Source organism: Haliotis asinina, chromosome 8 (assembly GCF_037392515.1).
Source record: "Haliotis asinina isolate JCU_RB_2024 chromosome 8, JCU_Hal_asi_v2, whole genome shotgun sequence".
Lineage (NCBI taxonomy): Eukaryota > Metazoa > Mollusca > Gastropoda > Lepetellida > Haliotidae > Haliotis > Haliotis asinina.
In genome coordinates, this window is record NC_090287.1 from 1,955,753 (window position 1) to 1,977,087 (window position 21,335).

The 21,335-nt window shown below is 41.2% G+C and overlaps 1 protein-coding gene and 2 pseudogenes across 1 annotated transcript; 1 reads left to right on the top strand and 2 right to left on the bottom strand.

The window, feature by feature from the left end:
• Nucleotides 1–355: 355 nt before the first annotated feature.
• On the bottom strand, nucleotides 356–21,091 carry LOC137294294 (carbohydrate sulfotransferase 15-like). Its single transcript, XM_067825294.1, has 7 exons — nucleotides 20,816–21,091; nucleotides 4,863–5,136; nucleotides 3,974–4,078; nucleotides 3,285–3,441; nucleotides 2,548–2,719; nucleotides 1,107–1,254; nucleotides 356–543 (listed from the first exon to the last, which is right to left on the bottom strand). Exons 1-7 carry the CDS (start codon nucleotides 21,089–21,091, stop codon nucleotides 356–358), a joined length of 1,320 nt encoding a protein of 439 aa, XP_067681395.1.
• On the top strand, nucleotides 8,431–9,780 carry LOC137294204 (uncharacterized; annotated as a pseudogene).
• LOC137294206 (uncharacterized) lies at nucleotides 11,155–12,884 on the bottom strand (annotated as a pseudogene).
• Nucleotides 21,092–21,335: the final 244 nt, after the last annotated feature.

Sequence of the window (21,335 nt, forward strand, 5' to 3'; positions counted from 1 at the left end):
ACGTGCTACCTTACAACTGTTCAGAAATAGTGACACATATCTCTTAAATATATCTATGTAAATGACTGTTAACAATTGACTATTTGCAGCATTGTGAACAGCTGTTGCTCTAAGGTGTTGTGGTTGTGAGATCAGTTTACATGTCGGCTGATTCGTTCCTAGACAGAAGCCCACTGACACCCCTGAGTGTACTGGCACTCCTGAGAGTACTGACGCTCCTGAGAGTACTGATATTCCTGAGTGTACTGGCACTCCTGAGAGTACTGGCACTCCTGAGTGACCAACCAGAAGCCTCTACAGTCATCTGTTATGTACACATTCGTCCTTGGTAATGACTTTGTTCCAAACTATATTTTCACTGTGTCCACTTGAAGGCATCGTTGTTTAATAAGGAAGCTAGTTGTGCATTAAAGGGCTTGAAGAAGTTATCGAGTACACCACGTGTTTCCGGCCACATGTCACCGAGCTGTTTCCCGGATTCTGTTCTCTCATTCTCGATTCGACGTCCAGCAATGTATTTCATCTCCTTGTCAGACAGCGATGCTGAAAAACCACAATACCACATTTTGTTTAGGCTAAGGCCGTGTACCTTTATTCTTATTCATACTACTTTCTTGGAATTCCCTACATTCATCATGTCACTTTCGTTTAACTCGTATGAGCCCAGTTGTTTTGTGTCTAGTATACCTTTGGTGTATAGAGAAAGTAAGAATTTGGAAACTCTCATTCACGGAAACTGTGGTTAGTCTAAAGTGAGTCGGGACAATGCCATTTTACTAAATGCATTGTGTTCTCGGCGAACTGAGATGTCAGGGAAAGTCCCAAATCCATTCCTACTGGATGAAGTGTGTATGGCCGTGAGAGTTTTCAGAAGTATTCAGGTAATGTGATACACATCATACCTCCGGCGTGGTGAGCGAACAGAAGAACGCCGCCCCAACCACTTGATGAAACTCTGAAACTGTTACACTTCAATGTTTCACACTTGTGAATGGGGAATGTGCACTTGTTACCTCAAGCGTTGCCACTGACCATTTGTGAAGCAGTTTGACTGTAAGATATAATTCAGTGACGTATCAAAACCAAACGTAAGGTTAAACACTTGCCTACTTGGAGGAACTTGTAAACACCAGCCAGAGTGTGTTCAACCTGGTTAGTGTAAGCCTCAAAATGTATCACATGTATCTGTTCCCGAGGGAAGACTTTCAACCAGTCAACCAGGTGAATGTGGTACATGCTGGAACGAAGGCCGATCTGTAACAATGTATATATAATGCATGTCATTGTGTAAGAGTGGAAACGTCTTTTAAAGGATACCTAACAGAGTATTGTAGAAGTGTATCACTAATTATGGGAAATTATGGTGATGTAAACGGAAGTGACAAATGTCTACCATATTACCCGACGACACCTCTTGACGATTGTGAATACGTCATAAGTGGCAAGAAACGACTGGCAGTCCCTGATGACACCTGGTGTTCGGGAGAAATTTAGCACTGCCGGCGACTCCATTCGCAGTACACGCAGAGGTGGGTCAGCAGTTAAGTTGAACATGCCCTTTATAAAGCTCGCAACACAGGCCCTCGTGTCTTTGCGAGGAATATATTTTTGAGTTGAACCCCTCCTCGAAATGCTTCACAGTACAATGAAGTCATGAACAGTTGTACTGTGAAGCATTTCGAGTCAGAGGTCTTCTCAAAAATAAACTTTAATCTTTAGTCCTCGCAAAGAAACGAGAATCTGTGGCTCGCACTACTCACTACTTGTAATGTTATTTTGATACACTGAACGTTAGCGTAATTCCCTCCCACATTAGTCACGCCGTATACAATACAAGTTAAATAACACTTAACTTGGTCATAACAAATGTTGGTTGGCGTTCTGAAAGTGCAATCTTGTACCACAAAAGTAAGTTAGACCCAGTGGCAATAGTTGGAAGAGTATCGCTCGACAGAGAAAGCCGCGTAACAGAGGATATATTACGTCACTCTGAAGCTATGTGTAAAGATTCTGAATCTACAGGTGAGGCGCTTTAACTGTTTTCCTGCAGTTCTAGTAGAGCTGTGTAAATAAAAGGAAAGGGTCTAACTAATTTTTTATTTGACCAATATTGTACAATATCAGATCATCAGAAATATATCTAACTATACAAGCAATGTTTTTTTGCCAAATTCTCATGTTCTCAGTAGAAGGCAAGATGATTCGCATGAATAAACGACTAAATTTATATTGATATGGGTAGAGCTGATTACTAATTCTTGCCTAAACTGGAGTTCATTATTTCAAATGTTTTGTTTCTAAACAAAATGTAACCTGGCCTTTTCACGCTTAACATACTTCCTAGACCTTCTGGAGATACATATGGAAGTGTACACATGGTCAGGCTCGGTGTCATACTGCCCTTCAATCAATGATTACGTTTTACCGTTTACAACCCCATATTTATTGCTATTTTCTTACCAAATAACCAGCCTGAAGGCAAATACCAGCAGCTTTTACCAAGTCAGGAATTGCCTGTCTGCATGTATTAAAAATGTCAAGGCTCACCGCTGTAGTGAGGTAATTCTCCTCTGTGGTGTTCATGACGCAGGAACGGAGAGATGAGTGTGACATGCAGTTTTGGAACTCGGCTATTTCGTTGACCACTAGATTATGAAAATGCTCCTTGGAAATGTTGTACTTCAAAACTCGAGCCTTCATGATGTAGTACGAAAACGACCTGCGACAATAATTAAACCCTGTCAACAGCCAGTCGAAGTATTTCAGGTCCCTGCAGAGTTGGTTAGGTAAGCAGGTGTGGGAGTCGCAGTATCATCGTATACGACCTGGTACCCATGTACTACTGAGCCAAGTGCACCCATGGCAACACAATATATAACATCTTGTGGAATATTTTTGATAATCACGACTAATTATCCTGTAAAGTTGGCATCTCCCTTGACCAAAGCCACTATCAGAAGCAAACGTTCATGCACCTGGACACCCACACATCTTTGAGGTATGTTTCAGCTTCAATAGTGGACTTATAATAAAACATTTACTTGTCAAAATCTTGCAGAAAAATGTTTTTAACCTTTGTGTGAAAGTCAGCATGAAATATGAAGTTCAATTTACATGTTGGTCATATCAAATGTCGTTGGTACTACGGTTGTAGAGAGAAGTCTTGAAAGGGTAATCAGATAAGTCTGTTATGACTTTCTTCTCAATTCCATGATCGTCCTAGCCGAGCATTATGTTTGTGGTTGCGTCGGTGAAAGTTGCCCGCAGCATTTAACCACTAATACCTGGATGTAGGATTCCTCAGCGACACGAGTATCTTGGCTTTGGGGTTCAAGTGATGTACGATGTTAGCATTGGTGATACATGGTTCTACACATCCCTCGTTGCCAGGCAACATGTGCCACCAGGTGTTTCCGGACATCGTGGAGGTTGATCCATCCCCTACAAACAGCTCATAATTAACATACGTTTGTCAACGCTTAAATATCTTCCCAATGTCATATACTTATATGGACGTGAGACATTAAGGGGCCTGTCGCTATACCTCTCATCTGTAACACGTCAGTCCAAAAGACGTTCACACTGAATGTATAAAATGTATATTATTTTGTGTATCAGTTACCAATATCACTTCAGCATCCGATTAGTCACAACCTACCTGTAATTAGTCAAAACCTACTTGTAATTAGTCACAACCTACTTGTAAGTAGTCACAACCTACTTGTAAGTAGTCATGACCTACCTGTAAGTAGTCATGACCTACCTGCAATTAGTCACAACCTACTTGTAATTAGTCATGACCTACCTGCAATTAGTCACAACCTACTTGTAATTAGTCATGACCTACCTGCAATTAATCACAACCTACCTGTAATTAGTCATGACCTACCTGCAATTAGTCACAACGTACCTGTAATAAGTCATGACCTACCTGCAATTAATCACAACCTACCTGTAATTACTCATGACCTACCTGTAATTAGTGAGCTGACGTTATCTGCTAAGTAGTCATCTTTAATCCTGTTGGAGGAGGTTTGTAGAAAGTCTAGGTAGGTCTCGATCGATGAGCAACCTTTTTCTGGAAGATAAACGTAGCTATACTACCGACAAGAAATAAGGGAACTAATGAAATAATAGCGAATTTGAAACTGCTTTAAATATCCACTAAATCAATTTTAGGCGTCAAGTTCAATATCTGGTGTGTCCACCGTGTTGGGCAACACATTCATGGCACCTTGATGGCATGCTGTTAATCAATTTCCGGATGGTTGCCCGTGATATTGCCCACCATTCCTCTTGGAGAGCTGCACCAAGCTGGGCCAGGTTGGCGGGTCCTGGGTCCCTGGCGTACACCCTTCGACCAAGAACGTCCCAGAGATGTTCAATTGGGGACAGGTCTGGGGACTTAGATGGCAGGGGCCGATTTAAACCTATCGCGTAGAGCAATTAACGTAATGAGACGATCCTGTCGTGGTGTCGTTGATTTTGGTCTACCACGCCCAGGTCTCGTTGCAACCCCACCCGTTTGACGGTACTTATCCCACAGGCGTGAAATTACACTTTTTGATTTACCCATCTGCCGGGCAACTTCACCTTATTTTCTGTCGGTAGTATATGTACGGGACACAGTCCGTATAAAGAAAGGGAGGTTTGCTTGAGAGTGATTGATTTGATGACGAAGCGTTACTGTTACAGACAAATAGCGAGTTATCAGCCCTTAGCTGATGTTATGCTCACCTCTTTCTGTTGCATCATTGTAATCTGTCCGGTTCTGTATTGCTTAGTAAACAGTACATCTGTGTCACAAATTCAGTAGGTGATGATAGCGGCCTAAACTTCTCATGCTAATGTTACATACTTACGAAAGCGTAGAGGAAAAACCCAGAATGGTTCCTTTGTTATAGGTGACAGCACACTTGGATGCCGGGTGATTCTGGAAAATATATCTGTTGTTCCACACTTTGCTTGACCAATGAGATAGAAATACGGCAAGCACCTCAGAACCGGCTCACGGCTCTGGTTAGCAGGCAGTTTCAATGCCTTGTTCATCAGCGTCAGTTTGTCACAGGTGGTCCGGTGGGGATGCTGGGTCCACCAACACGGATTCTTCATTGTGTGCACCGTCTCTGGTAGTTTCTGAAATGAATGAGTTTGACATACATCGACATCAACGAGGAGGAGTCTGCAGGGTGTTAAGAGAAACACTTTGCAGTCTATAGAAGATGATGATTCTCACAGACGAATAAGGTTCATAAGTAGGTAACTGGTGGTAAATGAAGAGGGCGATATCAGTCAACATCAGTCAATATCAATGTAGCTGTATTGCTCGTGCAGCAGTCATTGCCATTTACTGAGCATAGCCAGGACAACACACTTGGTGGGTTCACTTAATTTATCCATTATGTAATGATTACTTGATAATAAATGTATAATGCTAGTTTATTTCTCCATGTGATATGATGTGTCCAAACATATTTGTGTTCTATGTATGAATTAAAGTATACTAGTATATGGAATCTGCTATTAATTAGGTGTTGAGGCAATGTGTATGAAATGGCTTAGCAACGATAATTACTGTCAGTGTTAAAGCCGCCAATGTGACGTCACGTCAATGTGCCTTAAGAATACGCCCATAGAACAAGGCAAATCCCTATTGACACATGAAGGCTCAAGTAATGAAGGTGAATCAGTCTAAGTGTATTTCGTCTCAGAGTATTTCGTTACACTCCACCATTGAGTCTAACAAAACCTTATGGGAGGTCGCGTCAGGTAACGGTCCAATACATTGCATATGGACACAAGCACAACCGTCAACTCTGTCCTTCATATTTGGTCTCTTTGATTTGTGTGAAATATTAACAGCTTGTTAATGGTTTAGCTATTCAGTCATTATATTCCTGGTATCTCTCCCATCTTTCGATGTGTGGTCATTAGCCCAGTTGTACACTCTCATTTGTATCATGCGCTTTTTGTTCAGTACAACCTGAATTTACAAGTACATTTTCATATTTCCACGTGCTTTCATCAGGTTATCCCGATTCCGGTCATTTGCACAACATTTAACGTTGTTCTGAAGAGTTTGTTATGTTCTCGGATGTTTTCGGTTTGATAGCATAAACGCATCCGCTTCGCGGCCAGGTCATGGCTTTTCATGCTGCACGAGGTTTTGCGCAAGGTCCGACTGACTGCGCATCGTTGACAGGGTTAAGAAAAAGAGTATACTTTGAGTGTCAGAGGTGAAAGGGTGTTGATGGGTTGCTTTCCCCAAGTATTAGAAATATTAGAAATAGAAACATAGTTGGAGAAAGTTACCCATTGACAATTTGATACTATCTAAATAGGCAACAGTTTCATATTCAGTTTAAAGTTCATAATTTATTAGTTTATTTTCTCATTTCGTTGGTTACAAGGGGATTTCACGTTTAGTTCGTTAAAAGGTAAGTCAAAATTTATCTTAATAAGTTAGTTTAATTTCCACTGCGCAACAAACGTTGTTTTCCCATATCACTTTCTTCATTTTTGTTCTTTCGCCATCATAAGTAAACCACTACCCGAAGAGTTTGTGAAACTTATGTCATCCTTTCAGGCTCTTGGTACCTGGCCTACTGTTGATACTGCAGAAGACTTGGTGAAGTGGATACGAGCATACACTCAGACCAAGGTGAAGGTTGAGGATGGAGTCTTTTTCATCACCAACTGTTGCAAATATAGTCTAGCAATCCCTGCGTGGTAGGACGGCCACGGTTGCCATGTGTCTTGGTCCTGAGGCTGATATTCCCACTAAACCTTTGGATGTATTCTTACAGACTGACTGTGCAGATGGAGAACATGTCCCATATTATGGCCACATTGAAGTTGAACTGCAAGATACAGGAGCCATACCCTCATTTCCATGTATGTTACTAACTGCTCCAGACACATCCCATAACTCAACACTCCCTGTGTTACTTGGGACCAACATCTTGTCCTCATGCATGGACACATGCAAACAACAGTATGGAACTCGTTTTCTCCAACAGGCAGATATTCACACAGCTTTGTACGTGGTTTTTCGGAACATGATGCTCCAGGAGAAGGAACTGGGAAGAAACGATTACTCACTGGGGAAGTTTAGAGGTGCTTAGGACCCGTGAAGGTCCCGGGGTAGAATAGGCCTTCAGCAACCCATGCTTGCCATAAAAGGTGACTATGCTTGTCGTAAGAGGCGACTAACGGGATCGGGTGGTCAGACTAGCTGACTTGGTTGACACATGTCATCGGTTCCCCATTGCGCAGATCGATGCTCATGTTGTTGATCACTGGATTGTCTGGTCCAGGCTCGATTATTTACAGACCGTCGCCATATAGCTGGAATATTGCTAAGTGCGACGTAAAAACTAAACGCACTCACTAGAAGTGCTTAGACTGAACGACTGATAATACCACCCAACACTGAAAGAGTCATTGAAGGATATATATCCAAGCCTCTTGCTTATAAGGATACGTTCGCAATGATACAGCTGACTACTGGATCTGCAATACCATCTGACCTTGATATAGCACCAACTGTCATCAACTACCATTATGACAACAAGATTATGGTACAAGTACACGTTGCTAACGTAACAACAAGGACCGTGGCCATTCCAACCCGTGCAGTTTTGTGTGAACTCCAAGTCGTCAGTATCAAAGATCTTCTCCAGAGTGAAAGCCAGGGTTAAGGTCAAGATGTAATGAATCTCATGGACTTCAAGGAAGCAGCAGTGACACCCAAAGAGTTGGAAATTGGCAAGCATGTTATCTCACAATATTTGGATGACTGTATTTTCCAACAGGGAGACAGACTTAGGGCATGTCCCAATACTTGGATGACTGTATTTTCCAACAGGGAGACAGACTTAGGGCATGTCCCAATATTTGGATGACTGTATTTTCCAACAGGGAGACAGACTTAGGGCATGTCACAATACTTGGATGACTGTATTTTCCAACAGGGAGACAGACTTAGGGCATGTCCCAATATTTGGATGACTGTATTTTCCAACAGGGAGACAGACTTAGGGCATGTCCCAATACTTGGATGACTGTATTTTCCATCGGTGAGACAGACTTAGGGCATGTCACAATACTTGGATGACTGTATTTTCCAACAGGGAGACAGACTTAGGGCATGTCACAATACTTGGATGACTGTATTTTCCAACAGGGAGACAGACTTAGGGCATGTCACAATACTTGGATGACTGTATTTTCGAACAGGGAGACAGACTTAGGGCATGTCCCAATATTTGGATGACTGTATTTTCCAACAAGGAGACAGACTTAGGGCATGTCACAATACTTGGATGACTGTATTTTCCATCGGTGAGACAGACTTAGGGCATGTCACAATACTTGGATGACTGTATTTTCCATCGGTGAGACAGACTTAGGGCATGTCACAATACTTGGATGACTGTATTTTCCATCGGTGAGACAGACTTAGGGCATGTCCCAAATGTCAAGCACCGTATTGACCTTGAGGATGAGCGACCTTTCAAGGAGAGACACAGAAGAATTGCGCCATCAATGTATCAAGAAGTCAAAGAACACCTACAACAATTGTTGGCATGTGGTGTCATCCGACATTCATACTCCCCATGGTCATCTAATGTGGTTCTAGTCAGGAGAAAGAATGGAAAACTACGCCTATGTGTGGACTTCAGACAGCTGAACCGTCGGACCATCAAAGACTCATACTCTCTGCCACGAATAGAGGAGATATGCGATGCACTAGCAGGATCAAGATATTTCAGCACACTGAACATGAAATGTGGATGTCATCAGGTAGAAATCGAGGAAACCCATAAGGAGAGAACAGCTTTTACTGTAGGTCCTTTGGGATTCTTTGTGTACCATTGCATACCATTTGGTCTCTGCAAGAGCCATGCAACACATCAACGGGTAATAAATGAATGTTTTGAAGGACTACACCTTAGAATGTGTATTATCTATATGGACGATATTATCATCTTCTCCACCTCATACGAAGAACACCTAGAACGGCTTGAACAAGTCCTTTCACGGTAAACACAAGTTGGCTGATCGGTGAGAGGAAGATCCTTATGTTGTTCTCTTGCAGCCAAGCCATGACATCCCTGTGTTTGTTGTGCAAAGAGAATCTGGTGAGGGGAGGAAGAGGACCCTCAATAGAAACCATCTCCTGCCCATTGGATCAGTACCAGCGATCACGGAGAACAACGGCATACCAAGAAAGATACTGAACAAGACTGTAGAAGATGACAATTAGGATGATAAAGAGTCTGAGTATGATGCTCCATTCTTTTTTCTTACAGTTACTGAGGATATTACTATCATCAGTGAGGACACTAAAAGAGAGTGTGGCCACTTCAGAGTCAACAGGGGACGATCTACAGTCTCTTGAAGTAGCAGGTGATGCTTCTGGTGGTGACGACTACGTACCTGATGACGAAAACAGCTCAAAAGTAGAGCCCGCAACAGAGCAACCATCACAGAACACCAAAGTGGAGCCAGAAGAATCAGTCAGTGATGATCTACCCCATCCTGCGCCTCCTGATACTCATCCTCAACCCATACCGGCACCAAGAAGAACTAGTAGACTAACAAGGGAAGCCTGCTTGGCAGACCTCGGGAGATTACGTGATGTGCCAGACTTCTGACCAGGATTGGCAACAGAAGAGTCGACGATTGGAACAGCTGGCAGCAACAGGCATTCTGGGGCACCTCAGCACCAGTATCTCCAAGGCATTGCTTTCCCTTGTTGATGAAGAACCGGAATGACGAGAACGTCATTACTCAAGGGAGGGAAGTATGTGCCCGGATGAAATATTTGTAAATATTCTGTTTTATTCTTGAGTTATAACTGAATTGAATATTCAGTTCAGCATATTTTTAAACATTATATAGTTCACTCTTCAGTTTCTCTGACCCCTCTCTCTCAGCTTACAATCATCCTGAGCACTGCCACACAATAGCCAATCCAAGCGTGCCACTTACCGTCCGTTTGTCTTGAACCGTATATGCTTACTAGCTGTCCCCTGTTTAAAGGTTGCAGTCTATTATCCGTTGAGATGAAACATTACTGGTCACTGGTCACAAAGCACATTTGGATGATTTGGACAGTTTGTTGGAGCTCGCGGGATCATTTCCAAAGGTTAGTCTCTTGCAATACTTTTTGTAGTTTGTACATATTCATGTCATGTATACAGTGTGTTTATGCTTTGATAATTTGACTGCTTTGTCACACTGTAGGTATTGAGTAGTTTGTGATAATTAGTTGCTTTGCAGAATGCAATACACTTTAAGTTTAATTATTTACAAATGGTAAATAATTTGGTAAGTTATATATATCATAACACTGAGATGTTTCAGGGAGAAGTGAAGATACACGATTGAAACATGTAGGAGAAGATCTGTGTTATGTTATTATTTCAGAAACTACTTCTTATATATCTACAACTGTACGCTCGGTATTCTCATCACTTTCTTTATATATATTGTTGTGAAAGCCTAAGTGCTAGGGAAAGGCGCTTACCTTGTGCTTGGTAAGCGTTGATGATGGGGAGATCGTAGTCGGTTTTCGTAGTCAATGTACGTCTTGTCTGTTCTGTGTCCAATCTTGATCTGTCATTTGTCACCTGTCAGATTTGGCGGGTAAGTTGATCACGTGCCTCGATCACACACGGAAACATACGAGTATCACTGGATGGCCAGTCCAATGAGACCCGATGTACGAGTGCGGAAGCGCCGATCTGGATTCTTCTGGACTGGCACACACTCTCTGGGACTCAGCAGGGCTGAGTCAGGATCCAACAGGGGACGTCAGCAGGTTATGAGAAAATCACCTAGGGTTGAGCAGCAATGTTGTTCTATCAACCGAGACAGTTCACAAAGCTCATGATTAGAATCATGATTAGTATATGATGCACATCTGAATAAAAAAAATCCCCATCCAGGTTGTTTGGTGGCAACCGAGTCGGTTCACATAACATACCAGACGAAATAATTAACCCAACAGTCATAAAATATAAACCAGATCAAATCATGTCAGAATGGTATTTTTGTGGGTGTCCCAGAATCTAGACCAGGTCGGTGGACTCCGTTCCAGTCCTGACCAATTCAGATTAGGGAATCCCTATTCTCCAATTGTTCCTTTTAGACCCTGCAGAGCTGCCTGGCATTGATGTGGGAACGCTCCAGGACGTTAGCTGAAGTGCTTTGTCTTGCCTTGGCTACCAGAGTTGCAACTTCACCCAGTAATTTCGGACTATTAATGCCTCTGCGACCAGGACGAGGCCACAAGTAGGGGGCATCCATTTCGAGGACAAATCCAAACCATGTCTCGGGGAAGTTCTGGGTCCAAAGATCCTGAGAAGCAATGGAGGTAAACCTTTGATTAGCTTCAAGGCCTGCTGGCTGTGCAACTCCTCGGGCATTCCTGAAAAGGGGCCCTTTGATATTAGTCCTCCACTGTTCTTCGAAGATTATGGGCTTGTTGGGATTAGTCATCCTAAAGAGGTCTTCTAACACCTTACCCTGTTGCTCCCAATCCCCTGCGGTAAAGTCAAACCCTACTTCTCCCAGGGCAATCACATTTGGTGAGGACAGCAGACTTTGAGGTTCCTGCAGTTGACTGGGCTGTGTGGTGCTCACATTTTTCGGATGCAATCCAATGGCAGTCTTCCAACATGGATGGGAGGGGGGATCTTGAGGCCAAGTTGGAGGATCACAAAAGACTTGGACAGCTCTCAGCAACTCAAAGCTGGATCCATCTTGTGGCTGGCCCGCTTGGTCAGGGACTTCCTCCAAAGGCATGGCAGCGTCCAAGGGGAGCCTGCTACACATCCTGTCCGGATGGAAGTGAGTGTCAAAACCTCTGGGCACTCCCCCCAGAGATGATGGTCTGGCTCGCTGTTGTACTGCTGGAGGTGGTGGAGGTATCTCCTTCTCGGACGGCACTGTGGATTGGATGGCTGATACAATCGGAGAGGGACAACTTGCTAGTGGCAGGATGTTTTTAAAATTCTTAAAGTGAATCCTGACCATCTTTGAAGTGATGTTGAGTAATGCGGCTAAAACCCTCCAATGAAGCAAACAAGCCAGGCTCTCCAAGGGCAGATTGATGGTGTCCAAGGGGAGGGGCCAGTCTTTCAGCCGGCATAGCTGTGAAATGTGCTGGATACAACTTCCTCAGAGAGGAATATTCGGAGGTACGAGGCTATTCCGCAGCACAAACTGGTGGAGGTCTACCCAGGTCGCCCTTGCTCCCAAAATTTGCCTACCAGGTCTTCAGTGGCAACCATCATGTTTGATGCTGTCTCTGGTGATGCTGGTAGCGAATCCCGTAGACAGTATGGTAGATGAGCCGTGCAGACATGACTGCGCAATGTCTGTGAGCGTATACCACAAAACTTTATAGGACAAAGGGACCCCAAGCCATGGTGGTGACTACTCTGATAACGTGCAGCTCCCTTGTTGGCGACCATAATGTTGAGCCTGTCGTTCTCTGTTCTTACTATTCTGGTTGGAGAAGATGCCGTAGCATTGGGTTGTTCCTGCCGTGATGAGGGACGTCGTACCGACCTTCTTGGAGAAGAACATCTTTCTCGTCTCCGAAAATCTCTGTCTGCTGAATAGCGCAGTTCCTGCCTTCTGAGGACCAATCTCCTTGGAGAGGAACGCCTTTCCCGTCTTGAGAGCTTTCTCCCCGGCGAAGTACGTTGGTTTTTCAACGCTGAATTGTAATAGACGGCCGTCTGTCGGAGATCGCTGGCTTGGCGTCCTGGATAATGGACCGGCTGGATGAGATTCATTCCTGTGGCGGGCTTGGAGTGGTGATCGCTGGCCTGGCCTCCTGGAGGAGGGACCAGCTGGATGAGATTCATCCCTGTGGTTTGCTAAGATTTATATGACGGAGGATACTGGTCTCTGGTCAGGACTCGGGCGTCTCCGCTTTCGGGGTGATGAAGCTGAGGGTTGATGACTCCGCTTCAGCGGTCTTTTGGACAGCCTTCATCCCTGGTGGAGAGTCTATGCATGTCTGGGACCGGCGACTCGAGGATCTGGAATCACGTCCACTGTAGCCAGGTGAGTCGTACCTCTGCTTGACAGGGACTCATCCACGGCCCAGTATGATGTGAATACATCACGGCTTCGTCCACCTCGTCTTTCATTGGTACGACCATGTCTTTGGAATACCATTTTCTGAAACAATAGCAAGATTCCATTTTAAGATAAATTGTCTCTTTCCGTCTGACAGCCCGGACAAAGATACTTATCCATAGTTTGGGCTATATTCTTGGTAATCCCTACACATGCTCCGTGAAACCATTGGTCACACTGGTCACAACCTGTTATCACCTTCCCATCATCTGGCTTGTTACAGATGCAATAATTAAGTTGATTGCTGAAGAGCCAATCCAAGTTGAGATCCTCTGGAGCCTCTAAGGAACTGTTAGTCTTAGATAACCTTCAGATCCAGCTTGGAATTACACCGTCTCAACAAGGCTAAAGGCGATCGTGGTGATGTACGGATATTGTCTTCCCTTTCCGGACCTCATACAGGGTGTTAGAAGTCTGTTTATTTATTAACCCAGGTCCTTTCCAGTATGGGGACAACCTCTTACACTTCCCCACAGTGGAGGCAGTGTCCAATATATACACCAATGCCCCACCTTAAACTTTCTGGACAAAATCCTCAACTCATAATCCCTCTTCATATGGAGCTGAGTAGTTTGCAATTTTGCACGGGCTAAATGATGCACATCACCAAGAGCTGAGGTTCTTGGTCGGAGTCCAAATATGGAGTTTCCTCCCGAGTTTCACTGAAGACTAGCTCTGCAGGTTGATTAACTTCTCTACCTAGCATCAGCATATTGGCGGTGTATCCCGTTTGCCTATTGACTGCAGACCTCAATGCCCCTACCAGTTGTGGTAGAATTTCATCCCATTCTGGTTTCTGTCAGTGTAACAACGAATAGCTTGCAAGAGGGTGCGATTAAATCTCTCTACCTGTCCATTTGCAGAGGGTCAATATGGGGTTGTTCGAGTTTTGTGTATTTGAAGTAGAGTACAAGGTTCTGTGAACAATTTGCTCTCAAAGTTCCTTCCTTGGTCTGTGAATATTTGAAATGGGCAAAAACTGTCGACGGCAGCTTTGGCTGTCACTTCAGCTGTTTGGGTAGTCAAAGCTATGCACTCCACCTATTTAGTGAGCTGATCAACCATCATCAAGATGTATTGGTTACCTGAACTGGTTTTGGGCAACGGGCCAATGAAATCCAGATGAACTCTGTCCATGGGTTCTCCTGCATGGAAGTTGATCATTGGTGACCGGGCATGTCGCACTGGTCCTTTGTTTCGGCTACAAGTTGAACATGTGCTTACGTACAATTTTATGTCACGTACCATGCCATGCAAGTAAAACCGCGTTTTGACTCGGTAGATAGTTTTTTCCATTCCCAGATGACCTGCTGCTGCCACAACGTGGTTTAACCTTAGCACTTCTTGCTGTAATGATTTCGGGACCACGAGGGATGCCATGGCTCATATTGTCTTTTCATTAATGAGAGGATCAACACGTAACAACCCCTGACCATCGATCCAAAATAAAGTTCGGTTCAGCCAATAGCGCTAGCTTTTTGCTGCAGGACTGGACAGAAAGAGACTTGATTCCCTTGGTTTCACTGCTACGCGGATTCATACAGTTTGCACATCGGTTTTTAGTTTCATACCTCAATGCAACTAAGAAATACACAGTCAATCCTTAAGTTATTTTCATTGCGATTATTTGTTTACTGCCGAAAAGGGATAAATTTATAACTAAAGAGCATTAGGGTATTACTCTAATAGCCATTGAAAAAGGTTAAAACGCTCCATACAGCGAGTTTTGCTTTATATAAGGACATCACGTGACCCATTCATCAATCCTTTCCCATGGTCGTGTGACATATTTATTTTGTCACAGATTTCACACATAGGCTTAATCCTGTTCACCGCACCATTGTGAAAGCCTAAGTGCTAGGGAAAGGCGCTTACCTTGTGCTTGGTAAGCGTTGATGATGGGGAGATCGTAGTCTGTTTTCGTAGTCAATGTACTTCTTGTCTGTTCTGTGTCCAATCTCGATCTGTCAATTGTCACCTGTCAGATTTGGCGGGTAAGTTGATCACGTGCCTCGATCACACACGGAAACATACGAATATCACTGGATGGCCAGTCCGATGAGACCCGATGTACGAGTGCGGAAGCGCCGATCACTACATTATATAATTAAATACATACATACACATACATGTTTATATATATGACGTCAGATTTTGTCTTGACGTCACAATGCGACTGTATATAAATGTTGTGACGCGGCGTTGCCATTGAAAGTAATACAATAGAAGCATAAGAAAAACAAGTACAAGTCCAATACATTGCGTTACTGATTTAACGATGGACACATTTCTTTAATGGAAACGTTTTCTTTAGCTTTACGCAGCATGGCATCAGCAGTATTCATCTTTTAAAAAGGGAATATTTCAAATTTTGCTTCCTTTCCTGCTGCGCATTTGTCGATGTGAGCGCTTAATGGGATGCACCTGGCTTTTGGGTCCTTAATCTGTTGTTTATGGACGCGCATTCTGTCCCTCAAGCACTCCGTTTATCCAATGTATTCTTAATGACACCCTGGGCATATACTAACATATGTTTTGCGGAGCAGTCCATGTTAGAGCGCACATGAAACATTTGTTTCCTGTTTTTGAAATTAATACATGAGCTTTCAAGTATATACTCACAAGTTCCAAAATTTCCCCGTTTACATTTTGAGACACTGACTTCTGTATGTTTAATACATGAGGCGAATTTGGCACTTGTCAGTATGTGTTTTAAATTACAGCTTTGGCGTTTACTTTTTATCATAGTTACATTTGCCATAAAGATGAAAAATGTAGATATTGTTTAGTATCTGTAGGTTTATAATATATATCTGTTTCTAGGCCACGTCCACATAGTTTTACCATGGTGTCTAAAAATGAAATTTCAGAGTAATTTGAATACATGGTAAAATGTAAATGTTTGTTCAAGTTATTTAGGATGTTATGAAACAAAGTTAACTTTTCATTTCCAAAGGGCCATAACATGAAGCAGTCGTCAAGGAAACGTCGCCAATTTGTTCTGAAGTATTCAGTGACTTCAGGTCCTAACTGTTCTTTCACTTTGGTTTCCAGAGTTCGTTCGAAATATCCTAAAACTAGCGTAGCATATGGGTGCCATTTCAGTTCCCATTACTGTACCCTTTATTTGTCTATACTGTTCTCCATCAAAATTAAATGTCTTATTATTCAATATGAATTTAACACTTCCTATGACGAATTCCTTCGAGAATCGTGTTGGGAGTAATGCTGGATATTCGTGTAACCAGAATGATACAGCTTCAGTTCCTAAATTGTGTGGGATATTAGAATATAAATTTTCACATCAAAAGTAACGAGTTTGTTTTTTTCTTGCGTTTGTTGAGGTAAATAGTTTTGGAAATCCATTGCATCTCTAGTATAACTGTGAACTTTTGTAATAAAAGGTTTAAGCAGTATGTCAATGCAATTACTCCACCGATGTGTAGCACAACTAGGTCCTCCAATTATAGGCCTAAGTGTCAAATCATTGGGATGTTCTGTTTCAATGTAGTTATCATTAGAATTTTCACACTTATCTTTAATATCCCGACATTTGTGCACTTTGGGTAATCCGTAGAAGTTCCTTTCTTTGCAAATGAAAGGACAAGGTATGATAGAGGCCCTTACTGGCCCACAACATGTCATGATTATCAAAAGGACAAGGTATGATAGAGGCCCTTACTGGCCCACAACATGTCATGATTATCAAAAGGACAAGGTATGATAGAGGCCCTTACTGGCCCACAACATGTCATGATTATCAAAAGGACAAGGTATGATAGAGGCCCTTACTGGCCCACAACATGTCATGATTATCAAAAGGACAAGGTATGATAGAGGCCCTTACTGGCCCACAACATGTCATGATTATCAAAATTTTACGACACGATAATTTTAACATAAAAAGGGCTAAATTAATTGTTGAAGTTACCTCCAATTGCGTTTTTATGTTTTTAGTGTTGTTGGTTTTCCTCTTTGAAGACCTCAAAGTTAACATATTTTACAATATCTTCTAGAAACCTACATTTTCTGATTTTCAGAGTGATAGAAATGTGAGCAAAAGCCTGACCCATCCCAATTTTTTCACCACATATGAAGAGAGTAAATTAGAATGCACACCTAAAAATTGTGGTGGGTCACGCTTTTGCTCACATCAAAATCTTCAAAGTAAGTACATTTTTCGGTTTATGAAATTGCCCCATACAACATCTAAAAAAATAAACATTGACAGAAAATAACATCTTTAAAAACAATCCATCACATTTACACATCTGTGCCATGGTACACTATATTTTGAATGGTTTTGTGCTCTAAAATACACATATCAAATATCTTTATTAAAATCTTTAATATCATAAGGCTCTCGCAAGGCTGATTTATGAGCGGTAAACATTTTTGGTTGTTGGTCTCTGCTAGAAAAGTAAGAAGACGTCTGAAGAGTTTCAAAATATGATCAAGCAGCACTGTAAAAGTGAGAATCTTTGATATTATGTCAGAATTTGATCATAGTTTTTCTATCATCTGTTTATCAAACACCTTTGAGTCACCTGTCACTGTCAAAATAACATTCAACAGGATTGCCATGTACAAACATATGCATTTGCAAGAACTTATGTACCTTGATGTTTCCATATACGATTTCATTTCACCGAAATGACAACACTTAACTGTATAAAAAGGATTTGTTTTCAGCTATAATAAGAACATTGTATCAAGGTCTAGCAGATGATGAACACAAGCAGACATCAAGTCATACATAGTTGTAAAGTGTAATATATAAGCTTAATTTCACATTGTGAAGCAAAGGAACATGTAGCCTAATGGTTGCAATAGTGAACTGTTGGGTTGGGTTTTTTTGTTATCAGAAATGCAGACTCAAATCCATGTAACTTTTGCTCTTTTTTCAAAGTTTGTTTATCAAGTCTACAATGTTTAACTAAACTCTTTAACATTAAATCCAAATATTATAACTTTTTTCTTAAGTTTGGTAATCTATGTTACAACACTGTTGAAACAAGCTTTAATTAACATCATGTAAATCTTTTCTTAAGACACTGACCATTCACCTTTTCAAGTCGATCTAGTTGCCTTTGTTCCCAATATTTTGAAATTCATATTTAATATATTTTGATCTACTTTAGGTTTATACACTTTTGAATACAGCACTTCTTGACAGTGAATCAGAAACTGAGATTGATGACTGTGTCAATGAAGGGTAATAGTTGATGTTTTATATCCTTAAAGTGGATAAGTTGTGAATAATTACTCTGCGAAGTCTTTTGAATACTGACTTTAACACTTGCATGGTGTTAATATGAACCTGCGCTGACAATGAAATTTCACCCGAAATGGGCCCCTTTGAGGTCAAGACCTGTGATTTTTAGTGCAACATGGTTGGCTATTGTAATAACGTATGATAACTGAGATCGCAACTGTATATTTGCTAAAACTGGTTGTAAATGCTGACTTGTAATACTTACTAGTTAGAATGAAGCTGTGCCCAAAATGTAGCTTTACCCAAAACAGGCCCCTGTTATTCTTACTACAATATGATTGGTTAATCATGCTTACATGTTGTTTTCAGCCCTAATTGGCCCCTTGAGGTTAAAACATTATGACTGACATTGACATGTTTTTCAGCATGACTACCTGTCGTAAAACTGCTGTAATTTGTATGTAAATAAAATGACAGTTGTAAATAAGTCATTATGGCACACTGATATTTCAGACTTCTTGTTATTTTTCATGGGAACTGATAAAACCCATGTTGGGCCTCTCTGCAATGCAATTACACCTCAGATCATTTAAATATAGCATTTTTATGCAAAGCTAACTTGTCTCTAAACAATAAACGTGTTTTCAGCCAATTCTATTAGTGGGCCAAAAACCACCCTTATCATACCTTGTCCTTTGTTAGGTAATCTAACTCCTTTTCAGTTGTTTCATTTGAAAATGTACCAAGAAAACCTTTAAGTTGTTTGTGAACATTGGCAGTGTTTATAACTTCATAACGTTATAGTTTTCCTGATCACTAATTATTTCCATGGACATTGCCGTGCAATGTTGAACGTCCATAATGACAACAGTCCCACCTTTGTCGGCCTCTTTGATAATGATGTTTTTATCATTAAGAATATCTTTAAGTGCAATCCGTTCTGAATTGGAAATGTTAGACTTTGGACATGTTTGTGGTAATAAAGGGACATTGGATACAGAGTCAATGAATTTATCTAGATGTGAATTCCTACCTTTCTTTGGAATCCAGTAACTTTTGTTCTTAACAAGTGATATATCCTCTACTGTATTAGAATCATCAAAATACTCACTATTCCTGAATTTCCGACAAAATTCGAAAATTGATAAGATATATATCTGTCTTAAACTTAATCTTTGCCTAATATACAGCTGTTGTATGAATGTGCGATTGTGTAAACATAATCAACAATCCTTAAACGTATTTGTTTGCATTGTTGTTGCTGCCATTCGATTCATCTACACAGTGTGTAATATATGTTTCATTTATGCGTGCAGATGTAGCTGTATTGTTCGTGCAGCAGTCATTGCCATTTACTGATCATAACCAGGTCAACACACTTGGTGTTTTCACAATATTTTATGCTTTATGTAATGATTACTTGAAAAATAAATGTATAATGCTAGTTTATTTCTCCATATGATATGATGTGTCCATACATATTTGTGTTCTATGTATGAATTAAAGTATACTAGTATATGTAATCTGCTATGAATTAAATGTTAAGGCAATGTGTATGACATGGCTCAGCAACGATAGTATTCTGTATATGGTTATATATATGGTTATATTAATGATTGATATTATCTATCAGCATATAGATAAATTTTGTCTAAAGGATGTTTTAATTGTTTCATTGTTTGTTTTACATGATCATTAATAAAGGTCGTACTGCGAACACCAACGTGTCTGTTCATATATTGAGACAGTTCCGGTTTCACCAACGCCCCACAATTTCCGTTTTTCACGTTTTGAATATTGCACGATTTGCAGACCGCTCCGTTGCATTCGTTGCGTCTCGGCGATTGTTTGGTTTTTTTTGTTTGTTTGTTTGTTTTCTTTTGTTGTTGTTGTTTTTTGTCTGTTTGTTTTCTGACTGTTTGTTTTTAGTTGTTGTTTTGGTATGTTTTTTTTGTTTTTTTTGTTTGTTCGGGTTTGTTTTTTTGTCTTTTTTCGTTTTATACAACCTTTCCACAACCTTTCCACAGAAAATGTTTATGTTCAAACCTCTTGAGATTTGGGGAACCTTGTAATTGATATATTTGCCATAACGTGTTTAGTTAAACCTTTCTAGATTAAAGATGTACTTCCAGAACATAAAAGCGAATTCATCTTATGAAAATGATCATGAACAGTTCAGTATGACAGTAGATATTGGAGCAGATTGCCAGTTCCAGTGACTGGAGTGATATAATATAGTATTTGGAAACTGAAACTGAATCTGTGTAGCTTCAGACAATGTTACATCTGATGAATGTGTCTAAAATACATAACCGAGGAATGAAAACATATCAAACTTTCATCTTCATATTTCCAACCCAGTAAGCTTAGAAAATATTCGGAACTTTCAGACACTGCTACATTTGAAGGTAACATGTTGGACATTGGGCTTATACCTACCGTACTGAGCACACGGAGGTCTCTCCAGAAATCCACGACCATTTTCCCTGCCTTGATATTGTCTTCTAAGTCTCTTGCAAACAAAATCCGTGAATTATTGTCTTCATAGTAACGTTCCTCCAATACGCAAGGTTTTGACAACAGTATTGTTTCAGATGATTGAAACACATTGGTAAGTTCTGAAAATTGTAACATGGAAGATGTACGCAGGTAAGTATAATACATCAGAGTCCCCAGAACTGCTGCAAGGATCATGGTTTTGAGGCCTTTTCCCATCCTGCTGCATTCGCTGGTGCAGACCGACAGTTGGAGAAAGTGGCAGTACTGCTCTGCAGGTTAGCAATCAGCGACAGATGGGGCGACTGTCAAATCTCAAATAATCAATCTGATACTGATTGACAGCTGTGCCTTACCTAATCTTAAGTGTGCCGGAATGAACACTGCACAGTTCTTCCAGCTGTCGATTGCTAGATATTTATTTCGTAAGGATTTGTATTGTTTCTGTTATTCATGACAAGAG